We start from the raw sequence: 23,848 nt of genomic DNA on the forward strand, positions 1-23,848 counted from the left end.
CTGGTCTCATTTCCATAGGTAGTATGGGGGAATGCATCCACCAGAAGTGGGGTTTCTCTTTTCAAAGCAACATTAAATCTTTGCATATTGATAGTGGGATAGATCACAGAAAATTGTTCTATGAAATGAGAGAACTGGACAAGAGATTGTGAGATGCCCCAAATTCTTTAACACTTTTACTTATAAAAATATTAAGCAAGAAGCACTACGGTTATTTCCTTCCAGAAGAAAATAAGCCCTGAAAATAAATTTATTCCATTTATATTATCTTACTAGTCACATCATTATACTTACTACTATATAGTTTACATATTTTACAGAATTAAATAAAACTATCTCGCTAGAATTTCTTTTTCTCAGGACAACTTGATGCCTACTAAGAATAAGCAATCTGTGCATGAGTTTCCATTTTATTTATTCAACATTACTAGTAGCATTAAAAAGAGAAACACAACTTGGTGATGGAATTAAATATTTTGTTAATTGTTTTTGGTAGGAACTCAAAGTCATATCCCCAGAGTTTTAAGTCTAGAAATGAATTAGAAGCTTTTTGAAGACAGGAATCTTGCCAGTTGTCTTCAACTAACATTCAGAGTCAAGACCAGCACTCAACACAGAGAAGCTTCCAAGTAAATATTATTGAATGTATGCATAATTACAGAGGTGTTTTTAGAGGCTTCTGGTTGCCAAAGGAATAGTCTATGACTCAGGTCAGTGAAACTGATTAAAGCACATTGCATATGGTTTTCTGACATAATTAACAAAAGCAGGGAAAAAATTGTTCTCTGAGTAAAATCTCCAGTACTTCTCCTGGAAACTGTTTCTGTTGTCATGTTGTCATAATTGTATTTCTGCTAGTCTAAATTAATTTACAGTTGATGATATAAATCAATAAAGTGCAATAAAAATTCATCCATATTGATATGAATATATGCATATCTATATATGTATATAATTTCTTTTGATGGACCATTTTCAGTGACACATTCGGCTAAGAAGCTCTTTCCCTGTATTATATTAAGCATGCCCCAATCATTGCATATCTTGAGAAACCATTTGACGAGACGAGTGACTTTAGATCTCTATTGATAGATTCTCTGTCTTCTTTTTCAATTTCACTTCAAAAGTGTACATTTAATTCATTCTTTCCACTTAAAATTTTAAATAGAAATATGTCTTTAAAAGTTAACATGGCTAATGAATGCAGACAAGGCTTTTCTATGCAACATTCAAGAATAAGAGCATCTTGGTTTATATGACCAGTTTTATAGGCCTGAAGTCCTTAAGATTCACTGTATGAATTATGTGCTATTTATTAGACAGTATCAAAGTATGTAACATTTTCTTTAAGTTTTTTGGCACATAATTTAAAATCAGAAAAAAAATTAAAGGCTTGTCTAAAGTGCTTAGCCATATTATTCCCCAAAAGATATAATCAAAGAATCTCACTGAATTTAGAATTTTTGAACAGTTGTTTTCTTAAAATGTTAAATATGGTACACTGAGCATCTTTGATGGACATGTTGGTGATTACAAGGTGCATGGTCTCCATAGAGAGTATTGACCATAAAACACTTACTGTTGGGAGTAATGTATGTTACTGTACCGTGTGACTCTGTGTCGAGATGTCACTGGGGATGTGGAACCAATAGTTTGGCTTATGCGAATGTCTGGACTCATCATTTGTGTCACTTGAATTTCTGGTCCTACCAAAATGCCACCACTCATCACAGATCCCCTACAACCATCACTCATGCTACTACTGCTCACGTCAGGCCTACCAGGACTAGACACCACTCTCTCAGCATAGATTACATTGTGTGTGTTGGCTAACTCAGCAGGGACACAAATATTCCCTTGAACCTCGTAGACAGGTGCCATTACTGTTTCCGTTACTACAACATTGGGTGCAAGCTGAGGATCAAAGACAATCGCCGTGGGTTGCCCACATGGATCAGCAGTAGTGTAGGTCTCGGTCACTACAATATCCCCGTGCATCACGGATTCAGGTATTGCCATTTCTTCTTGGAATTCAGCCTCTGAGACAGTCATTCCTGAAGATTCATTAACAAAGTAGTTTGGTCCAAGTAAAGGGAGATCAGTGCTGATGGGGATACAGGACTGCTGTGAAGGAAATGGGTCAATTTCCGTGTTCAAGCAGATCTCAGCAAGAGTCTTAAATTTTGGATCTAAAGTTTCCATGTAGCTTTCATCTAAATCATCCACAATCCAACTGCAACAACCAATGGAGCCCACAGGAGACCCTACTCCTTCGTGGTCATAAATGAGCAAACAGTCGTTTGCAGGGCGTCCTTCGTCTTCGCCTGCATAAGCATATGCTTTCTAAAATTGGAAGAAAAACAGACAATTAGAGTTTCTTTTCTCTATAAAATAATTGGAGAAGGACAACAATACCTTAAAGACATCTGATCTAAGATGAGATACCCTGATTGATTGCCGTATTTCTAAATAATTGGAATTCTGAAAGGAGATCAATGTGCATAGTCTTTTGTTTCTGAGGTGGTCTAAAATAATAACATATTTAGTTATGTGCAAAACATTATTTAAGAAGAGATATTTGATCAATTTGAAATAAAAGCATCTAGAGGTGTACATAGCTGTATGTTTCAGAGGCTTATTTTATGTGGCCTAGGTGAAGAGAACTGGGGTGTTTTTGGAGTTATATTATCAGGAGGGAGTTATCTACTGTGATTTAAACTTTTTTTTAAATGACAGACCCCTTAAATGAAATCCTAGGCATGACTCCAACATGTAGAAGTGATGAAATGAGAGCTTCTTTGTTTAAAGGTGTGGGGTGGGAGCAGAGACCTGGTGGTTCCCTTCCCTATTTGCCTCAACTGCTATAGCCTTTGGTGGTTTCCATGAAATCCCACAAGACCTGCCCAACACCATCCAAAATCCCTTGATATAATCTGACCCTTTCTTTCTTTTATAAATAAGGTAACCACAAGCCCAGAGAAGGTGAATGTCATGCCCAAGACGTAAATAATTGTCCAACACAACGTCAAATCCACCTGTCTTTTCTCCACTGCATCATGCTGCTTTCCCTACGGTCTGTACCAGAGTCTACATCCCTACCTTTTCTTAAAAAAAATTTCTATTTATTTATTTGGCTGTGCCAGTTCTTAGTTGTGGCAAGCAGGATTTTTAGTTGTGGTATGTTGGATCTAGTTCCCCAACCAGGGATCAAACCCAGGGCCTCCCACACTGGGAGTGAGGAGTCTTAGCCACTGGACCACCGGGGAAGGCCCTAAATCCTACCTTTAGAAGTAAATGACTTTAGGTCTTGAAATTAATTACTCATGAGTTTGGCATCACCTTAAAACTTTGCTGTTGAATATTTTACATGACTAGGAAGGGGACAGCCTTCTCTTGCCTGCAGCACAAGTTAGCTGCTGGGCTGGGTGGTGGTGGTGCAAAGAAGTGACTGGAAAGAAGCATGGATACCACTCTGCAGAGGTTTTACCTTGCAGAGGGAAAGGCTGGTTCTCACTGCTTGAAATTCAGTGCCACGTTTTAGTGTTAAAAAAATGCTAAAATGTTTGGCATGACCTCACTGCCCATAGAAGGAAGAATGCACTTTGATTTTCTCTGTACAATAAAACACCAATTGAAACCAAGTGGGGAAAAAAACCCCCCAAAAAACGCCCAGTGCAATTTCGACAGGAATGACAAAGTTCCTTAAATATTAGTGTGACTTTTATGAATGATTCTTTGAATATAATTTCTAGGACACTTCTATGACATGTATATAATTTGTGCCCATTTGCCAAATGTACTGGAGTGGTATGGATGGCTTATTTAAATAACTGATACTATTCATGCCCTGTCTATAGTGGTATTGGTAACCACCAATTTTAAGATACAACATACAACAACATATTTAGCATTTTTTGTTAAGAGCAGTGGTGAAACTCACTTGTTGCCACATAGGGAGTAAAATGGGCTAATTAGAATATGAGATAAAATGGACTGCTAAATAAAAGAAATAAAGGTACTAAATAGGAATTCACAAGATAATTTAAATAAATCCTCTGTTTATCCTTTGTGCTACCCTCTTAGGCCATCCCAGTGCCTTGCGTCTTTCCTCCTGGCATGCTCACAGACCCACGATCCTCGCCCCTAGTGAGGGACACAGTGCCTGGGGCCCTGGGTAGAGATGAGGAGACCTGGGTTCCAGACCCTAATCTGTCATCAAATCTTGGTGAGGCCCTATTCCTCAGTTTCTGCTCTCTTTCTTCCCTAATTCTGGCTCTTGATTTATTTTTTCTCCTTTCTGTTGGAGGTATCTGCAGGACTGAAAGGACACCATGAAGAACAGACATGAACACACAGTTTTTCTTGATCGGGATTCTCTTGCTTTTCTCTTTGCTGTGGGAAACAATGTGGGAACACCAGAAAGAAACAGAATACAGGAAAATAGCAGAAGGGAAATGGAAAATGATGAGATACTAGCCTTTTTCACAGTAGTCAGATGTATTATGTATTGGATACGACATGTTTCAGTAAGTTGACTTTTTGTATTTTAAGGAAAAGTGAAATATTTTTTATTCAAGATTGGGATAGAGTTAAAAGTAACTGAATATATCTCAGAAAAGAATCTACTGCCATTATTATTATGCAGTCTCAAGAGTGAATGATAATATTGTTGAACTGTGTGCAGGGGAATTACCTCAGAGAAATATTTTTTTATTCAGGACTGGGATAGAATTAAGAGTCGCTGAATATACTTCAGAAGACTCTGCTGCCATTATTATTATTATTCAGTCTCAAGACTATTTTGTGGAACTGTATGCAGGGGAATTATCTCAGAGAAATATCTTTTTATTCAGGATTGGGGTAGAGTTAAGAGTCCCCGAATATATTTCAGAAGACTCTACCGCCATTGTTATTATTATTATTCAGTCTCAAGACTATTTTGTGGAGCTGTGTGCAGGGAAGTTACCTCAGAGAAATAGCTGTCCAGGAAAGCCAGGTTCAGGCCGGTGTCCCCAAAGTCCCGCTGGATGCCCACCGCCGAGCTCCTCCTCCCCGCGGTGCCCGCTGCTCCTCCCGCTGCCAGGCCAGCGGCCGCCCCCAGACCGGTATTGAGCTCCACTCCCGAGACACCCCCTTCAACTGTTCCTCCACCTGCGTAGGTGTTAGTGTAGATTTCTGAAAGGAGAGGGGGTTCAACGGTGCTGGAGTCATCTGCATTGTTTACCCACGTAAACACTGTCAGCAACACCACCACCCCTTCTCCCCAACAAAGGGAAGGCTCTGGAACACTAGTATAGGAGCAATTCCAACTATATAATCTTCAGGCTTGCTGATAAAAATAAAACTAAATAAACAGTACAAAGAGAGCCAGGTATCAGGCGTGGTTTTGTCACCTTTTGGGAACCTCCATCCCAAAGACTTGAAGGTACAGAAGAGGCCAGAGGACCAGGGCCTCCGTTTTGCCCACATCAGTTCCTTCTCTGGCTGCCTCTGGCAAGCTCCCCCGGCCTGGCTGAGAAGACTTGCACTCACTCGTGAGCCCTCCAGAGCAAGGCCAGCCACGCATTTGCAGAAACTGAAACTCAGGGTCCTCATTCACCCTGGTGCTGTATGGGGAGTGGGCTTCCATAGGAGTGTTCAGTCCCCTTAGGCTCTTTGCAGCCAGAGTCTGGCTTGGGATACTCAGAAACCATCACTGAGAAATCACAAGCCTGCTCTAGAACTGGGCAGGCAGCCTCTCTACCTTGTTCAGCTATTGCCCAATGCTGGGTATTTTTCCAGTATTTTAGGGTGTGTCTTGGACTTGGTAAATTAGGAGAGAATAAGAGTGGTGAGGCAAAAGTTCCTTATTTCAGCTCAGTCGGTCAGTCGTGTCCAGCTCTTTGCGACTCCATGGACTGCAGCACGCCAGGCTTCCCTGTCCATCACCAACTCCCAGAGCTTGCTCAAACTCCTGTCCATCAAGTCCATGATGCCATCCAACCTCTCATCCTCCATTGTCCCCTTCAGTGTAATCTTAGGAGAACATATTTGCTGCTTCATTTTTTCTTTTTTTCTGAACTGCTTGTTTTACAAATAATGGTAGCACTTACTGTGCAAGGCACTATTCTAATGTATATTTTGTGATATACATATATACACACAGCACATATACATACATTGGTATATGATATGTGTAACATATATGATACATATTATGTATCACACATATATAATATGTATACTACACATATAATATGCATACTATGCCTATAATATATATAACATATACCATACATATAATATATAATATATATACTATACATATAATATATCATATGTATATATATGTATGATCATTTACTCATAGCAACACTTTTAAGTAGGTACTATTATAAATTCAGTTTCAAAGAAGGAAATTGAGGCCCAGAGAGGTGAAGTGTCTTACTCAAGGACTTAATTACTAACAAGTGGCAGAGCTGGGAATCAAACTTAAGCATTCTGGTTCAGACTTTGCCCTTTGAATTGCTACATTGTTCTTCACTGCCAGTAGTTTAAGACAGAAAAATAAAGTCACCACTTCAAATATGTAACTTTCCCTCCACTTATACTGTCCTCCAAGGAAAATGACAGATGTGCTGATTTTTGGTAAGGTACTTATACATGAGATTTGTCTGGTTGAACAATTTGCAGATTTTAAAAAGGAAAACAGATTTTGATATCCACTGACCAGAGGAGTCCATACGGTCCTGGGTATTAGTGGCTGTCATTGGTACACATATGTTGGACACATCCTGAAAAGAAGAAAAAAGGATTTTAAATAAGTGTTTTATGTTAAAAATTTAAAAATATATATTTAATTACTTATTTTGGCTGCACCGGTCTTAGTTGTAGCACATGAGACCTTTAGTTGTGTCATGTGGGATCTAGATCCCTGACCAGGGATTGGAACCCGGGCCCCCTGCATGGGGAGCACAGAGTTTTAGCCACTGGACCAGGGAAGTGCGTGTGTTAAACATTTCAAAAATGATGTATTTTCAACTTTGTGCAGTGTATAATTAACAGGACACGCTGAATCCCATTGAAACACCAAGCTTCTGTGGAACCTGACGAATCCACTCACCCTGTCCTCGGGATGGGCCCCTTCTATTCTCCAGGATTGCACCACTCCTTCTCCCCCCTCAGGCACAGGAGCAAAACTTGTCCCCAGCCCTTCTGGCTGTTTTCGTTTGCAGCAGCAGCACAGGAGCAGCAAGAGCGGTGCCACTGCCCAAGAAAGTGGGAAGGAAGGGTTAACACGTAGCGCTCAATTTAGGGAGTCATCAAATGCATCACTTTTGGGAAAATGCGGCATGATATTCAGAACTAGAGGGAAGAATACAAATATAATTCATTAATTTCCCCTGAAGGATTGAGTGGGGCTTCCTTGGTGGCTCAGATGGTAAAGAATATGCCTGTAGTGCAGGAGACCCAAGTTCGATCCCTGGGTTGGGAAGATCCCCGGGAAAAGGAAATGGCAACTCACTCCAGTATTCTTGCCTGGGAAATCCCATGGACCGAGGAGCTTGGTAGGCTACAGTCCATGGGGTTGCAAAGAGTCAGACATGACTGATCGAGTAACATTAAGGATTGAGTATACATATCCATATTTATAAATACAAATCCGCTAATCACTTAAGATCAGGTAAACTGGGTGCTTTAATAACCGATTAGGCAAATAAGGTTCTTTCTTCCTGCTAATCTAAGACTCCAAACTGGTTGTTGGCAGACCCAGGATTCAAATCCAGTTTTATGTTTCCTAGTCCCCTATGTACATGTGTGCACGTTTATACATGTGTGTTTATGTCTGTGCTTTTCCTATGTTCTAGACTGCTTTTCTGGATTTCCCCACACCCCATTCTTCTTCTAAGATCTTCAGCTCAAAGTCACTTTCTCCATCAGGACTTCCCCAGCTTTCCCATTTAGACTTAATTACTTCTGCCTTTCTGCTCTTAAAGGACTCTGCTGAAATTGTCATGATGAGATTACTTTATGCTCTGCTCTGTTACCGGACATGACTGAGCTACTGAACAGCAGCAGAAATACTATACTGAGGGGCTTGCACGTTTCCCGTCTTTTTGATCTTCACTAACCCTGGACTTCTTTTTTTTGTTGTTGTTGTTGTTCAGTCACTCAGTTGTGTCTGACTCTTTGGGACCCCATGGACTGCAGCACACCAGGCTTGCCTGTCCTTCACTATCTCCCAGAGTTTGCTCAAACTCATGTCCACTGAGTTGGTGATGCCATCCAACCATCTATCCTCTCTCTTCCCCTTCTCCTCCTACCCTAAGTCTTTCCCAGCATCAGGGTCTTTTCCAGTGAGTTGGCTCTTCACGTCAGGTGGCCAGAATATTGGAGTTTCAGCTTCAGCATTAGTCCTTCCAGTGAATATTCTTACTTACAATTATTGAACAAGTAACATGCCCATATCAGTCCCATTGCTTATTTCCAGATTTCCACAAACATTGCCTTAGGTACCAAAAAGAAATGGCCATTCCAGTGAACCTGATTACATTCTTAATTTGAAGAACTGCTGAAAAGAGGGATTTAATCCAGTACTTACGAAGCAGCAGTAAGATGCCCGTAGTGATCATGCCAATACCTGTTGATCCCATACCAACATTTGAAGCCTCAGTTTGGTCGTCAGTGACAGATACACTGGTGACAGAGCTACCATCCCCGGTACTGACGTCTGTGGTACCCGGGTACAAGCACATGTGGTTGATGTCACAGTCACAGGCCCTTAACTCTATGATCTGCGGCAATTCGCATGCTCTGTTAAAACTGTCCTTTACTAGGATTGGGATTTCATAATATCCAGAATATAAAGTCTGCTCAGCTTTCAGGATTGCAAAGGTAGCTGGAAAGCAAGAGAGAAAATAAATTAAAGATGGGGTACATATATATATATAATGGAATATTACACAGTCATAGAAAAGAATTGAAGTCATGTTGCAGCAACATGAACAGACCTAGAGATTATAATACTAAGTGAAGTCAGACAGAGAAAGAAAAATATCATATGATATAGCTTATATGTGAAATCTAAAAAGATGATACAGATGAATTTATTCACAAAACAGAAATAGACTCACAAACATAGAAAACAAACTTTGATTACCAAAAGGGAGATGGGGGGGGGGATAAATTAGGAATTGGGGATTAATAGATAGATACCAAAATATATAAAATAGATAAAAAATAAGGTTGTAATATATAGTAGAGGGAACTCTACTCAATCCTCTGTAAAAATCCATATGGAAAAAGAATTTGGAAAAGAATGGATATATTTGTATGTTTAACTGAATCACTTTGTTGTATACCTGAAAGTAACACAGAAATTGTCAAGTGACTGTCCTCGAATATACAGGAAAAATTAAAAAATTTCTTGGGGAGTAACTCTTCCTAATACCCACGATTAACTTATGATCTGACCTTTTATCATGCTCGTCATAGAATACATTGTCAGTTTTTAAAAATTAACACTTATGATGCTTATTTCCAGAGCAACAATACTTGGCATATAATATGCACTCGGTGGATATTTGTCCAATGAATGAAGAATATTGAGCTGAAAGGAAATATTGGAAGTTTTCTATTTGGGATGACAGCTTCCAAATACCCTCATGAAGACTGTTCATCTCTTATTCAAAATCACTGTCTTAACATTTAAAATTATTCCCAAAACTATTATTTTACTAATTCTTTGTGCTGAGATTATCTATTGATTTTTATAGAAACCATTGCTTAAAACATGTTGAAATTTATCAACCTGAGGAGGCCTTAGAAGTGATTTACTCCTAAATCATGAATAGTAGCTGGTGAATCCTTAACACTCAATTATTATTATTGTTAATTATTACTATTATGGGTTATTGCTTTCAGTTAGCTATGTAATAAGTGGCTGTGTCTACCAAAGGGTAACCTGAACTCAAAATAAGAGTCAAATAAGGCATGGCCCCAACCTGCTAAATTTGATTTTTTCTTTTCTTCAAGACCAGCATGTAAATAGGACCCTAAGAATATTCTTTCCAATAAGACTATATTTTTAACTGGCAAATCTATGATATAAATATCTCATGCTGAATATTTTTTCTTGTTTTTCCTCATAAAATCTAGGATATGAATGAGGAAAAAGTAGTTAGCAATTATTTAAGAATAACATTGAATTTTGTAGGGGACGATGAATTTAAAGTTATCTTGATTTTAATGGAATTGCTTAGCTTTTAAAAATATTAAGGTGGTTTTGTGCAAAAGGGCTAATGAAAGGTTTTATGGTGAAAACAGGTTACCTAATTTCCTCCAAGTCCTTAATGGTGGCATTTTTTTTTTCTGGCATCATTTTAGGATGAATGGAAAAGCTTGGTGGCCTCAGAAAGGTGGATTTTTCCTCTTACCTTGAGCTCTGACCACCATCTTACCACCCTACCCACACCGTCTCTCCTGTTTCTCCAAATGAATGTCTGACGAGGGAGCTATTGTGGCCACAATGGGGGCTTCCCAAGTGGCAATTTACCAGGTAGTAAAGAACCCGCTGGTCAATGCAGGAGATGTAAGAGACGCGGGTTTGATCCCTGGGTTGGGAAGATCTCCTGGAGGAGGAAATGGCAACGCTCTCCAGTATTCTTGCCTGGAGAATCCCATGGAAAGAGGAGCCTGGCGGGCTACAGTCTCTATAGTCCATAGGGTTGCAAAGAGTTGGACGAGACTGAAGTGAGTTAGTATGCACATGTCCAGAATGAAATTGTCTCAAAACATTTCATTTTCTATTGTACATCTAACATCTGAGGAAAAAGAACCCAAGGTATGTAAATTGTTAAGATGCCTGAAATTATATCTCAATTTTTATCAATGTGAGGCCTTTATTTTAAAGCAGCAACAGTTATCATAAACACGCATACTATTATGGACTCTTAACACTTTTGGTGGAAATAGAGTTAGAAAGTATTATTATGTGACTTGACTAATTACTTGGTAATTGTTTTTGCTTTTGGCCTTAGAGTATAAGCAAATTTGCATTCTACTTACCATTTACTGATCTGATATCCCAAATGTTCGCTGTCCCTGGGGGTTCATTAACAACACAGAAGGTAAAGGGAGACCCATAAGAGTGACTGTTAACGTCTGCAGCAGAGATGAGGATGGAGGGAGAGGCAATGCAGATGTTTTCTCTCTCAGCAACAATGACTGGGCAGTAATCGTTGACATCAGGAACTTCGATGCATATGGTTCCCGTGGCCGTTTTTACAGAGCCATCTGAAACAGCAAGACATATAGGGTGTTGGGGTGAATGGTGATGGGGAGAAAATTCTTTCTCATATCCCATGATGATGCCGCAGCATGGAGGAATAGTATGACTTGACTCCTGAGATGGTGCATGATAGGATCCTACTTGCTTGAATCTCCTGAAGCCACTCTTGTCTTTGCTCAGTACCTTCCAGACACACTGGCTTCTTTTTAGTTCTTTGAACTCATTCTTCCCTAAACCGAACACTTGTGCCTTCTAGTCACTCTTCCTAAAATGTTTTTCATCCCTGTTTCATTCAAGCTACATATCTCAGAATGCAAAATTCAGCGTCCTTTCTCAGAGAAGGTTTCCTGCTTTCTAGTTCACCATATCTCCCCAAAGGAGACCCCTGTAGTCCAGTTTAGAGCCTTTCATTCTGGGTACTTATTGATCTGGTGTTTGTGGAAATAACTGCAATTGAAGTTAAATAATTGTTTGAGTATTTCTTTTTTCCTGCTTCACTGTTTAAATCCATCCATTAGATAGACACTGTTTCTCTCTGAAATGGTACTTCTGAAAACAAATATAAATATATTTGCTTTTTTCCTAACCCATTTGAAACAAATTTGGGGTTAGTATGTTATTCAAAGGGACAGAGGACCAAGAAATAGGAGTCTGGGCTTTTAGTCTACTTTTATACTTTATGTTGAATAAAGAATTGTTTTGTTTTTTACTTGCAGAGAGTCTTAGTATTTTCATTTGTGAGTCAGAACATTATCATCTCTAGGTATTTGGCTTGGTCACTCTTTGTGAAGTTAATAAATGTCTTCTAAAGATGTCTTCTGTATGCCTAAATGGTAGAGTCATTTAGTTACTCGAATGATAACAAACCAGGAGCCTATTCATACTGTATATGGTTTTGTACAGTGTATTCTTATACCCGATTTGGGAGTTGACTTTCTATTCTAGATTTAGGTTCATTAGAGAGACACTAGATTATCCCGCAGATTAGATTATGTGCTGTATTGTTCTCTCATCCTCTGGGTTAGGAAGATCCCCTGGGGAAGGGAAAGGCTACCCACTCCAGTGTTCTGACCAGGAGAATTCCACGGACTGTATAGTCCATGGGGTCATAAAGAGTCAGACACAGCTGAGCGCCTTTCACTTTCTGTGGCAAACCACAGCTAAAGCTACTATTGACAGCATCTGCTCCTTGTCGTGTCTGCTGTAGGCAGAGCTCTGCTTCTTTACCTACTGGCAAGCATCCTTGAGCAAACTTATTCCAACTATCTGGAAGACTTGTGCCAGTACAGATACTTGGCTTAGGAGAATAAACAATGGCCCTTGTTTTTAGGTTTCTGTGGGTACATTTTCATGTCATTTTCTTTTTATTTACTTGACTAATTTTTTATTCTAGTTTTTGAACTAGAATTGGATTTTCACACCCATTGGCTGTGATCAACCTGGCTAGAATTCATTTTCAGAATACTGATAATAAATAGGACTATAATATTTATATAACTCACGCGGATATTGAAAGTGACACTCATAGGATGAAGACCAGAATGTATGGACTGTAATTGTTTGGGTATTACCATGGTTTCTCTTTCAATCCTTTACTGACTGTTTATCTTTCTATTTGTTTGGCTACTGTAAGTTCCAGGTATAAACAATGCAATCCTGCAATATCTATCTTCTATTAGTTATGTACTTGAGACATCTGTCGTCTCCCTTCTTTCCTGGTTACTGGCCTTTCTCTGCTGTTTTGTTTCATAGTGGCTGGTTTCCTAGCTACTGCTAGGAAATAGCAGTAGTAGCCTTTGCTCTGGAGAATCATTAACTGTTGCTAAACAAACAAATTCCTGTTGCTACTCACCAAGAGGAATGCTTAATAGATTTTCCCACGTGAGGAACTGCTCAATTACAAGTTACTTCAGTGCATCTGCACTTACGAATGTAATTTGAATCTTATATGTGGAATAACCTGGTGCTTTCTTGGTCTTCAACATTTTTCTTTGGACAACAATACTCACACAGGCCCCTTATTGTAGCTCAGTTTTAGTGGTTCTGAAATAACTGTACACTTTGGGACACTGCCTTACCTGCTGGTGAATTTTGAGCACACTTTGTAGCGCTTACTTAAGTAAACATTTCTGACAAACTCTACAAGCTGATCAATTGTCTCAAGAGATGAGGTCGAAAGCAGAAACTGAATTTTATTTATATATTTTAACTTTTATGCTTCACACTGTAAATCACATACAATTTTTTTTGGTAAATAGGTGAAATAAATTATGACTTAAATGTAAATTATGATTATAAGGATACTGAACTCAGTCCTTGATCTAAGGTATTTAGAACTCTCAATAAGTCTTAAAGACACCAATAAACTGTATGTTGGATTTGAGTCAATCTAGTATCAACATTAGAATATTACTTGCCCCAGGTTGGATGCATGAGACAAGTGCTCAGGGCTGGTGCACTGGGAAGACACAGAGGGATGGGATGGGTAGGGAGGTGGGAGGGGGGATCAGGATGGGGAACACATGTAAATCCATGGCTGATTCATGTCAATGTATGGCAAAACCACTACACTATTGTAAAGTAATTAGCCTCCAACTAATAAAAATAAATGAAAAAAAAGAATATTACTTGTACTGAATGTAATAGTAATAATTTTATTAAGAATTGACAATAAATTTTCTTACCATCTATAGCCAGGATCTCTGCTGTGTATATCCCATTGGTAATATATTTTGACTTCTTATCAAATTCCCTAGAAAATTGTATCTCACCAGTCCTTGAGTCTATTTTTAACCAGTTGCCTGCGTCATGTCCTATGATATACCTGTTTTTAGATAAATACATTCATTATTTGCTTATATAGAAGTTAGTCATTTTAAGCTGCACAATGTGTTAATCTTTTATATGGTATTTGCATGCTTTATAGTGACAACTGAGTCACTTTATAAAATATAGAGAGAATAAAATTCCAGTATTGAACATATTTATGTACAGATTCACAACAGAATTTTATAATCTCATAATTCTTACTCTTCTGGCTCTTAATATAATTGTTAATAGAATGTATGAAATTATTTCAGGGTTGTTTATAAAATCATAGCAGTGTCTGTTGAAAGAATGTGAGAATGTGCTTTATTCATTTTCACATGTGATATACTTTTTTCTTAGATTTTAATGCATATTGGTTTCAGAGCCCCTCATTGTCGGTCTGTTAGGGGTTGTGGTATCATCTAGTCTGCTTGTGTATGTGGATTTTGTTTTTTTTTTTACATATAATGGATTCAAAACTTTTGACCTTATTGATAGAACATCTGTTCTCTGTACCAGGAATAAATTCAAACATCCAAGACATTTATCTGGCACATTCTTTCCTCTGATAGACTTCATAATTTTTGTTGTCTACCAGTTTATTAGCTAATTAATAAAAAACGTTTATGTCAAAAGTAATTTATAGGTCAGTAGACTTTGTTCATTCCAAAAATATTGGAAGGAAAAGATATAGAGAATACTTGTATATTTCGCTATAGTTATTTTCCAGGATATCTTACATAGATCTAACTCATATATAATCTGTGTATCTAGTGACCCTAATACGTACCTTTCTATTTTTTCAGTTCTGATTCTCTTAAGATTCATCAAATTTCTGAAACATCTATGTTTCAGCCTCTTCTTTTTATTTTTTCATTTTAGGTCAAGTAGGAGATTGAAATTAGCCCCAAAGTCATTAGGTAACACAGATTTGAAGAAAAAAAAGTGACTCATCTTTTATGATGTCTTATTGTTTATAATATAGCTTAATCATCTTGGGGCCAGGGTAGTACAGCCGGGCACAAAAGGTCAGAGAGACTCACAGAGCATCTGTAGGTGGCTCTTTGATCTTACAATTGCTTGCTGGACGCAATTACTCCTTTAACCCATTGGAGTCCTTACTGCCTCTAAAGCACTATTAAAATTCTGAAATAAAGTTAATACTGCAGTTGTCTTCTAAAACGAAGACATAAAGCAAAGCAAAACTTCAAAAGTACTTCAACCCACATACACTAGCACCTTCTAGTGAATTAATATAGAAAGAGCTGAGCTTATCTCTTTAACACGAGCAAAATATCTGCAGTACCTGACATTTGTTGCAGGATTTCCTGTATCCAAATCTATAGCTGTGTATGTGCCAAGCACGAAATTCAATAAGGAATTTCCTTTCAGTCCTTCTCGCACACTGAACGTCATAGAATTTGGATGAAATGCGGGTCCTTCTCTCACATTAACAACCTGAATTCTCACAGGGGTTGAGTGCATTCGGAATTGAGAGGCAACCGAGTGGTGAAACTCAGCTTGGTTTTTAACTCCAATGCTAAGATGAATATTAGGCACTTGTTCGTAATCCAGTGTCTGAAATGATAGAAAGTTAAAAAAAACAAAACAAACTCTGAAACAGCAAAAAGATTTTCTTGATAGAATTAGAAGTCAAGATTAAAAAAAACAGCACACTAGAATAACTAGGCCAGGAGCTATGCAATTCTGCTCTTGAACCGGTCAAATTTTGTTTGTTACCGCATTATGTATATCATGGGCTTCTCTGTTGTCTAAGATGGTAAAGAATCTGCCTGCAATGCAGGAGACCCTGGTTTGATCCCTGGGTCAGGAAGCTCCCCTGGAGAAGGGCATGGCCACTCACTCCAGTATTCTTGCCTGGAGAATTCCATGAACAGAGCACCTGGTGGGCTACAGTCCATAGGGTCTCAAAGAGTTAGACACGATTGATCGGCTAACAGTTTCACTTTCATTTACGTATATCAGACATGTTATTTCCTTTATCTTTTGGCATAATCAGGTGCATGGTACATGGATCATTTAGGCCTGTGACTTTAAGCTGGACTCTAAGTTTCGAACTTCCTACATAAAACCCTAAAATGAAAGATGATCCTTCTTTCCAAATGAGGTGCTTATGAAAAATAACATGTAAAACTTAGAATGAAATAAAAATATTCACAGTTATTAAATGAATAAATACTAGCCATGTCTCTTGTAGAATGCCTATCTGAGAATATCTTGGAAGTATAATCAGAGAACCTAGAAACCAGTATATATGATGTAATTGAACCTGTAATTTTGAAAAATGATGCAAACAACTTCTAAAGGAGAATTTGTGACTATTATAGTCTATAGCTATTATAGACTATTAGAGCCCTCAACTATAATTTAATTGGGCTGAGTCTGGTGAACAAGAAGACTCCTTCATAGGGCACATTCAAATGAGAAAAGTCACCTTTGAGATGGGTTCTTTGGATAAAAGATGAATAGAATCTTTTGATCCAGAATGACTGATGTGGTGACATGAGAAGTCACCAACAATGATTCAGCACAGAGCTGAAATGAATTGTGGGCTCAAAAATGAATTTTCAACTGGAAGAGATCCATTTTCTCCATTTGTAAAAAAAGAAAAAGCAGTTGTAGAAAAGGGAGTACTGGGTGCTATTAGGAGTGCTCTGGGAGCTAAGATAAACATAATTGCAACACATTTACCAATAACAGAAGATAAGACATAAGTACCGTCAGCAAGAACCTTAGAAGAATCTCTGCTTCTCAGGGAAATTCCATAACTTCATGAATGTTCTTCTAGATTTTGGTTAAATTCTTCACAGGAGGTAATAAGATAAAAATATTCACAGGAATTTACTAGGGTTCTTGTTTGGGGCTGGCTCAACATGCCTCACTTAAAATTCAACTAAAACCCTTGAGATTTGGGATTTCAATTGCTGAAATTCCCAGGAATTGACATTTTCTGGTACAGATGTGTTTGAAAGAGACCAACAAGGCACACACAGTTGGGAAAGATCTTATAGAGATCAATAGAGGGAAAAATCTTCAGATGCTTGTTCTTTCCTAAAACCTGGTTTACTGGCCCCAGATTACACTGTAGGGCACAGAGGTGGCAGTTAAGTATGAGTTTGGAATCAGAGAGATCTGGTTGGAACTTGTATTTGTCATTTGCTGCCTAGGTGAACTTAGACAAATTAGTTTTCCTCTTTGGTTTTGTTTCACTTTCTATAAAAAAAAAGAATCATAATATTTTCTTCCCTTAGTTCTGATGATTGAGATAATATGCATAGAGCCTTTATACACATAATATAGCCCAATAACTGGTGTCCAGAGACTGCTTGCTCGCATGCTCAGTCGTGTCTGACTCTTTGTGACCCCATGGGCTATAGCTCACCAGGCTCCTCTGTCCATGGAATTTTCCAGGCAAGAATACTGGAGTGGGTTGGCATTTCTTCTTCCAGGGAATCTTCCCGACCAGGGATCAAACCCACGTCTCTTGCCTCTTTCATATTGGCAGGTGGATTCTTTGCCATGTGCCATGCGGGAACAGGGTCAGCACGTGTGTAATAAATCTTGATTAGAGTTATTATAAAAATACACAACCAGTATTTCTTTGTTAGAATTCCAATTGGATAGTATTTTGCTTTTCTTCTTGATGTTCAAGTGAATGTGTGCATACTCCCCCATCTATTTATATTGTTATCTATACGTATGTGTTCATAAATACCAAAAAAATTATTATTGACAAAAAGATTTTCACTTTCTTAGAGGTCTTTCTCTTGTTCAGCTATACCACAGGGGCCAATCCTAAGGAGGGTAGGACTGCCAGGCTTCCATACCCAAGAAATGGGGTTAATTAATTATGGGCAATAGTGAGAGCTGGTGGGGAAAAGGAGAAAAAGGTTTGCTAAACTAAGGATACCATAGCCCTGAAAGGAACAAGGTTTCCAGAATAAAGGGAAAACCATGAGGATGAATCTGTTAGGATTTTCTGCTTAGAAAATCCTTATGAGTGATTCATAAGTACGATGGTTATAAAGTGGGATAGTTCCTGGAGAACTGGGACCATGTCTGATCCATATTCCCGGCACCCTTCATTTCTCAAATTTGGGTTGAACTGGATTATTTGTAATGTCCTCAGACTAAGAAAAGGGTTCTAGAAATCTTAGTCAAAAGCTTGTGACTTAGAGGTCAGTTTCTACGGGGTTAAGTAATAGCTTGAGTGAATATGAAGAGAGTCCCAGAGGACATTAGTGACCTCTTTCCAAATGCCAAATCTTGGAAAATTGCACATATATCCTCTACATACATAGCTCTTTTGGCTGTGTGCTAGCACACATATTCAGTTCAGTTCAGTTCACTCGCTCAGTTGTGTCCAACTCTTTGTGACCCCATGGACTGTAGCACGCCAGGCTTCCCTGTCCATCACCAATTCCCAGAGCTTACTCAAACTCATGCCCATTGAATTGGTGATGCCATTCAACCATCTCATCCTCTGTCGTCCCCTTCTCCTCCTGTCTTCAATCTTTTCCCAGCATCAGGGCACACACATAAATATTTTAAATTTTACTAGCCCTTCTACATTATTTTGATGTTTTAAAGCATATTGTTTTCTGCTCTTTGTAAGAAACTTGGGAAGTTATCATTCTGAAAAAATATACATACTTTGTTGACACCATGTCTAATACTACCTTGATCAATTTTTCATGAAATTGAATTTCCAGTAGTTTTTTTTTCTTTTTTGCAATAGTGTAAATAGATCTTTAAGAAGTTTTAGCTCTCACAGAAAACATTATGTATGTCACAGATAGTGCACTGCCTGAGTGATGAACGTGTTTTCTTTTTCATTTTTCTAATTTTGTAGAAATGATGAACTCTGCATTCAAGCTCAGTGCCTCCTGTTTCGGTGAGAGCAGCAGTTTCAGTAAGTGGCATCATCATTACTCTCAAAGTTTGGTGAGCTGCTGCTATATTCTGAACACGGGACCAGGTTCAAGGGATGGAAAGATATTTAGGTCAAGTTGTTTGTGCTCAAAGATTTTTTTTTTTTTTGCTCTCATTTTAGAAGTTTAGGAGGCAGATTAAAAGCAAAAAAAAGTTATATATTGCAAGTAATATGCAAAGACAGTGATAAAGGTGGTAAGAAGATAGGTAAGAATTTCATGACATGTCTAGATCTTGATTTTTAACTAAGATGCAAGGTGGAACAAATTCTGATCCCTGGTAAGAAATGTGACTAAATATTCAGAATTTGATGAGGTGACAGGCAACCTCCTCTCTCTTTCTATCCATGTCACATTTGACAGTGGCTCCTATTTGCTCCTTAATTTGTATTTTGACTTCATTCACTTTAGATCAGGTTCCTAGCTGCAAGACTTCATCAATATATAATTATTTTCTTTCATCTTTCTGGAGTTAAGCTTATAATGTTATGGATATTTAAAAATATACCCCAAAGCTTTTCTTGGTGTATAAGTAGGGCTGGTGAATTTTTTTGCTTAAGGGAAGATAAAAATATTTTAGGCTTTGGAGGTTAGATACAGTTTCCATGTTGAGCATTCAGTTCAGCCAATGGAGTGTGGAAACAGCCATAGGAAATATATGAATGAATGTGTGTGGTTGTGTTCCAGTAAAACTTTATTTGCAAAAAAGTGGCTGGTCAGATTTGGCTGCTATTTGCTGATCTCTGGCCCAGAGCCATGTTTCTCAAACAGGAAGTTCATTGCGTATTCTTGGAGGCTTTGTTTTCTCTTAAGGAATTTTGAAATGTTGTATATTGATTTGAATGGCAATTTTAAAAGCACATACAGATGTTTTCCATGTTTTTGATGACTGCCTGTAATTTGATACACTGCATGATTTCTGTGCTAGTGGTTGTATTTTGTGGTAAAGTAGTAATACTTTAATTTCTCCAAACAGTTGCAAAAAGAACAGAAAAAAATTCAATATATAAACAATATGTTTGCATCAGATAAGGGCTAAATGGCTTCCTAATTTACTGTCTGGAAAAAAGTATCACAGTAACTGGAATAGAGAAAAGTAGTAACACTGAATAATCACAGTTCACACTGCATGCTAAAATAAATACATACATAGGTCTACTAGTATATGTTTTCATAGCTATAAGTTCTGTTTATGTTGTTAGTGGTAATTTTGTTTGTGAAAAATTGATTTCACTTATTTCATTAATGCTAATTTGAATCTTATTGGTCTGTAGTTTTATTTGTATATTTAGATTTTATTGTTGTCCATAAAGCAAAAAGTAGTTCAAGAAAAATTAATCTATAAGAAAAAAAGTCAAACCCTACAGTCCAGTACTCAAAGTTCTTAACATGTGTTCTTGCATCTCATCACTTTTCTCCATGAATACTTTGCAACAGCCCCACAGAACTGCTCGTCATGCCTGAACACGCCTTATGCCTTCTCATCTGTGTGTTTGTGCATTTTGTTACCCACGTTAACAATCTCAGTTATAAAGTCTTAAACCTGATTCCATGACTGAAACTCTTTCAGCCACCTCTTGCTCAGAAAGATCTTATCTGTTAGTACCTATTTCATATTTCGCCCATCTGGCTATTCACTGGGGCTTCCCAGATGGTGCTAGTGGTAAAGAACCTGCCTACCAACGCAGGAGATGTAAGAGACACGGATTTGATCCCTGGGTCGGGGAGATCCTCTGGAGGAGGGCATGGCGACCCACTCCAGTTTATGCCTAATACCATAGCATCTACTATGTGTTTGGTTTTTAACTCATATTGTTACCTAGTTTGGGAGTACCTGCCTTATTTTCTCGACTAGATGTTGGGCACTGTGAGAACAAAACAGACTTCTTATTTCTCTTAGTAATAAACACTGCATTGCTGAACTGACACAGTCCACTAAGGCAGGATACTTGTCCACACAAGTAGTATGCAAAGTTGTGGTATATTTGTTACAGAGATATTCTCTTTCTCAGTATTTTAGCCCTTCTTAGAAAGCAAATATTACAGATCCCATACTGTACCTTGACGACTTTCAAAATGCCTTCGTTGGTTTGTGGGTCTGTTTGAATATCAAACCAATTTCCGTCATTTCCAGAGAGAATTAAATATTTTGCCAACCAGTTGTCAGTGCCTTCTTCATCGAGATCAATTGCTTGAAATCGGATCAGTTCCGAACTTAAACAGTTCTCTTCGATACTCGCTGAGTACTGAAATGGCATAGATCAATTTTCTAATCAATGCATTTTCAAAAGGAAAGAGATCGACTTATCATAATTATTATTTGAAGTGCTAACAACAGACTATGCCAATGATTTTTGCATCAACCATCTGTCCTATCAGAAATAAAAGAATAAAATGATTACAAGATAATAAAACCGATTTTCTTGTGCTGCAGGTGGAATCAAGGTCAAACAGGCACTTCATTTTATTTTTCTTGCTTATTTTAAATTTTCCTTAAGTTAGTTATTCCTTTTATGTAAAGGGCGGGATGGTAATTATATTAGACTTTGTGGACCAGAGAGTTTGTGTCAGTTACTCATCTCTGCTGTTGTTAAGATCAAAGCAGCCACAGACAACACAGTTGTGGCCCAATAAAACATTTTAATTTTAACCAAAACAGGCAGTGAGCCAGGTTTGGCCCTACTGTTTTCAATTGTGTGCCTCTTTATGAATATGAAATTTGGGATGTTTGGGACTTTTCTGGAATTGATTCAGCAAATCATCAGGCATAGAAAAATACATCAACGTGGTTACATGATTCCCAGAGTTATGTTCATAAATTTCTGCATTTCTGTGAGTAGAGTATGGGGGAGATAGTTCATTGCTGCCAAAGAAGAGATTTACACAGAATAGTGACTCAAAGGCATGCGTACTATTCAGTGAACGTGAAAGTCACTCAGTTGTGTCTGGCTCTTTGTGATCCCATGGACTATACAGTCCATGGAATTCTCCAGGCCAGAATACTGGAGTAGCTGTTACCTCCTCCAGGAGATCTTCCCAACCCAAGGATCAAACCCAGGTCTCTCGCATTGCAGGTGGGTTCTTTACCAACTGAGTCACCAGGGAAGCCCCCAAGATACGGAGTGGGTAGTCTATTCCTTCTCCAGCGGGTCTTGTATATGATTATATGTAAGAAGTTCCAAAGTTTATACAGCGAGAAAGTTGAGTACGTCTACACGTGTCGTAACCCCGTGGACAGAGGAGCCTGCTGGGCTACAGTCCACGGGATTGCAAAGAGTTGGACACAACTTCTCACAGCACAGCAGCATATCTGTCATAGAACCAGGTTCACAAACTAGCAGGAAAGTAAATCTGTTATCGACCCTTATGGGGAAAAAGGGAGTAGAAGAGTAACGACTCACGGAAGTTTTCTCCAAAGTGGGGAAATTATCATTGACGTCTAAAACCTTGATTCTGCAGTCACACTCTGAAGACAGTCCATCTGTAGCTCCATCCCGATCTGAGCCCCTCACGAGGAGGTTATACATGCTGTGTTGCTTAAGATGAAAGAGAATTTTAAGACTTTGACCTAGTTTGGAATACAATTCAACACATTCTGATTATTTCATTTTCTTTTATAATTTTCTGTCATCTTTTAAGACAATATTTTTTTCTTTTCATCATTTTCATTGAAAAGTAATGGCTGGACTATTTTTATTCTTCTCCTTTACACGAAAAAGGCATGGGCACACATGAATCATTTCATCTTTGTCTCTTCAACACTGAATTCCTTATTTTTAAAAATTCATTCACAGCAGGCTTTACCTCTCTGTCGAGGAAATTGGACGTCGTGCGCACTTCTCCAGTGTACCTGTTCATGATGAACATCGGTGAGCCCGCTGGCTCCTGAGACACGATCTTATAGGCAATTTTAGAATTCAGATGATTGTCTTCATCTGCGTCTGTGGCACTTAGCTTTACCACCAGGGTGTCTAGAAATGAAGACGGAGGCGAAGAAAGTTTGGGAGTCTGTTAGAATCAATTCTGCAAATCATCAGGCATAGGAAGAAAGAGTAGTCTGCCTTCTCCTGAATTCTCTTGTTCTAGTTTTCCATGAGAATATAGTACCATGACTTTCTGCTTCACTGCTGATTATAAAGATAATGGTGGTTTCCTTCTATAAAATCCTTTACCATTTATAAAGTACTTATACTCCTTAAATGACTAGGTGGCAAATTAGCAAAATATAGGAATCTTTTTAAAAAATCAATAATCTTTGTTTTAAAATGTACTTATTAATTTATTTAAAGTGACAACAATAAACTCAGTATGTTTACATAAGTCACATTTTTTTTTAACAAAAAATGAACTATATCACAATGGAATTTAGTGACATGGTTGGCATTGTCTCACGTTTCTGCAAATGTATTTTTAAAAAATTTTAAAAATTGTTTAATACAATTTCTAAAAATTACTTTCCATTTTCAAATACAAATTTGGCTTTTTCTGATATTGAAACTGCCTATATTTCAATCTACTAAAGCTTTTGACCAAGACAAATAGATGGTGTAATGCAGTGAAGGCGTGTCACTCTACTTACTTGCATCGCTGTTTTCTTCAATGCTGGCTGTGTACACATTTTGTGTAAAGACTGGGGGGTTATCATTTATGTCCATAACTTTGACTCGAAGCTCAAGAGGCCTTTCTAAGTCTTCACCCCGTGAATTCAGAGCCCGGCAATAAATCTGTGGAAAGTTGGAAAAAAAAACCGAAACGCTATTTTCACCAAAAAAAGCCTGAAAATATATCAGGTAGTGTGCAAAGCAACGATTTTCCCAGT

General features: G+C 38.1%; 1 protein-coding gene across 1 annotated transcript in view; it reads right to left on the reverse strand.

Moving 5' to 3' along the window:
* Positions 1-1,575: 1,575 nt before the first annotated feature.
* DSG4 (desmoglein 4) overlaps positions 1,576-23,848 on the reverse strand; it is a 43,496-nt gene continuing 21,223 nt past the window's right edge. Inside the window, exons 6-17 of the mRNA XM_065934986.1 lie at positions 23,609-23,753; positions 22,834-23,000; positions 22,431-22,565; positions 21,090-21,275; positions 15,384-15,655; positions 13,954-14,093; positions 11,047-11,274; positions 8,582-8,878; positions 7,103-7,245; positions 6,710-6,773; positions 4,967-5,175; positions 1,576-2,343 (exon numbers count right to left, since the gene is read on the reverse strand). Coding sequence (XP_065791058.1) covers positions 1,576-2,343; positions 4,967-5,175; positions 6,710-6,773; positions 7,103-7,245; positions 8,582-8,878; positions 11,047-11,274; positions 13,954-14,093; positions 15,384-15,655; positions 21,090-21,275; positions 22,431-22,565; positions 22,834-23,000; positions 23,609-23,753 — 2,754 coding nt within the window. The remainder of the gene's footprint in view (positions 2,344-4,966; positions 5,176-6,709; positions 6,774-7,102; positions 7,246-8,581; positions 8,879-11,046; positions 11,275-13,953; positions 14,094-15,383; positions 15,656-21,089; positions 21,276-22,430; positions 22,566-22,833; positions 23,001-23,608; positions 23,754-23,848) is intronic.

Source organism: Muntiacus reevesi, chromosome 4, assembly GCF_963930625.1.
Source record: "Muntiacus reevesi chromosome 4, mMunRee1.1, whole genome shotgun sequence".
In the NCBI taxonomy this organism is placed as follows: Eukaryota; Metazoa; Chordata; class Mammalia; order Artiodactyla; family Cervidae; genus Muntiacus; species Muntiacus reevesi.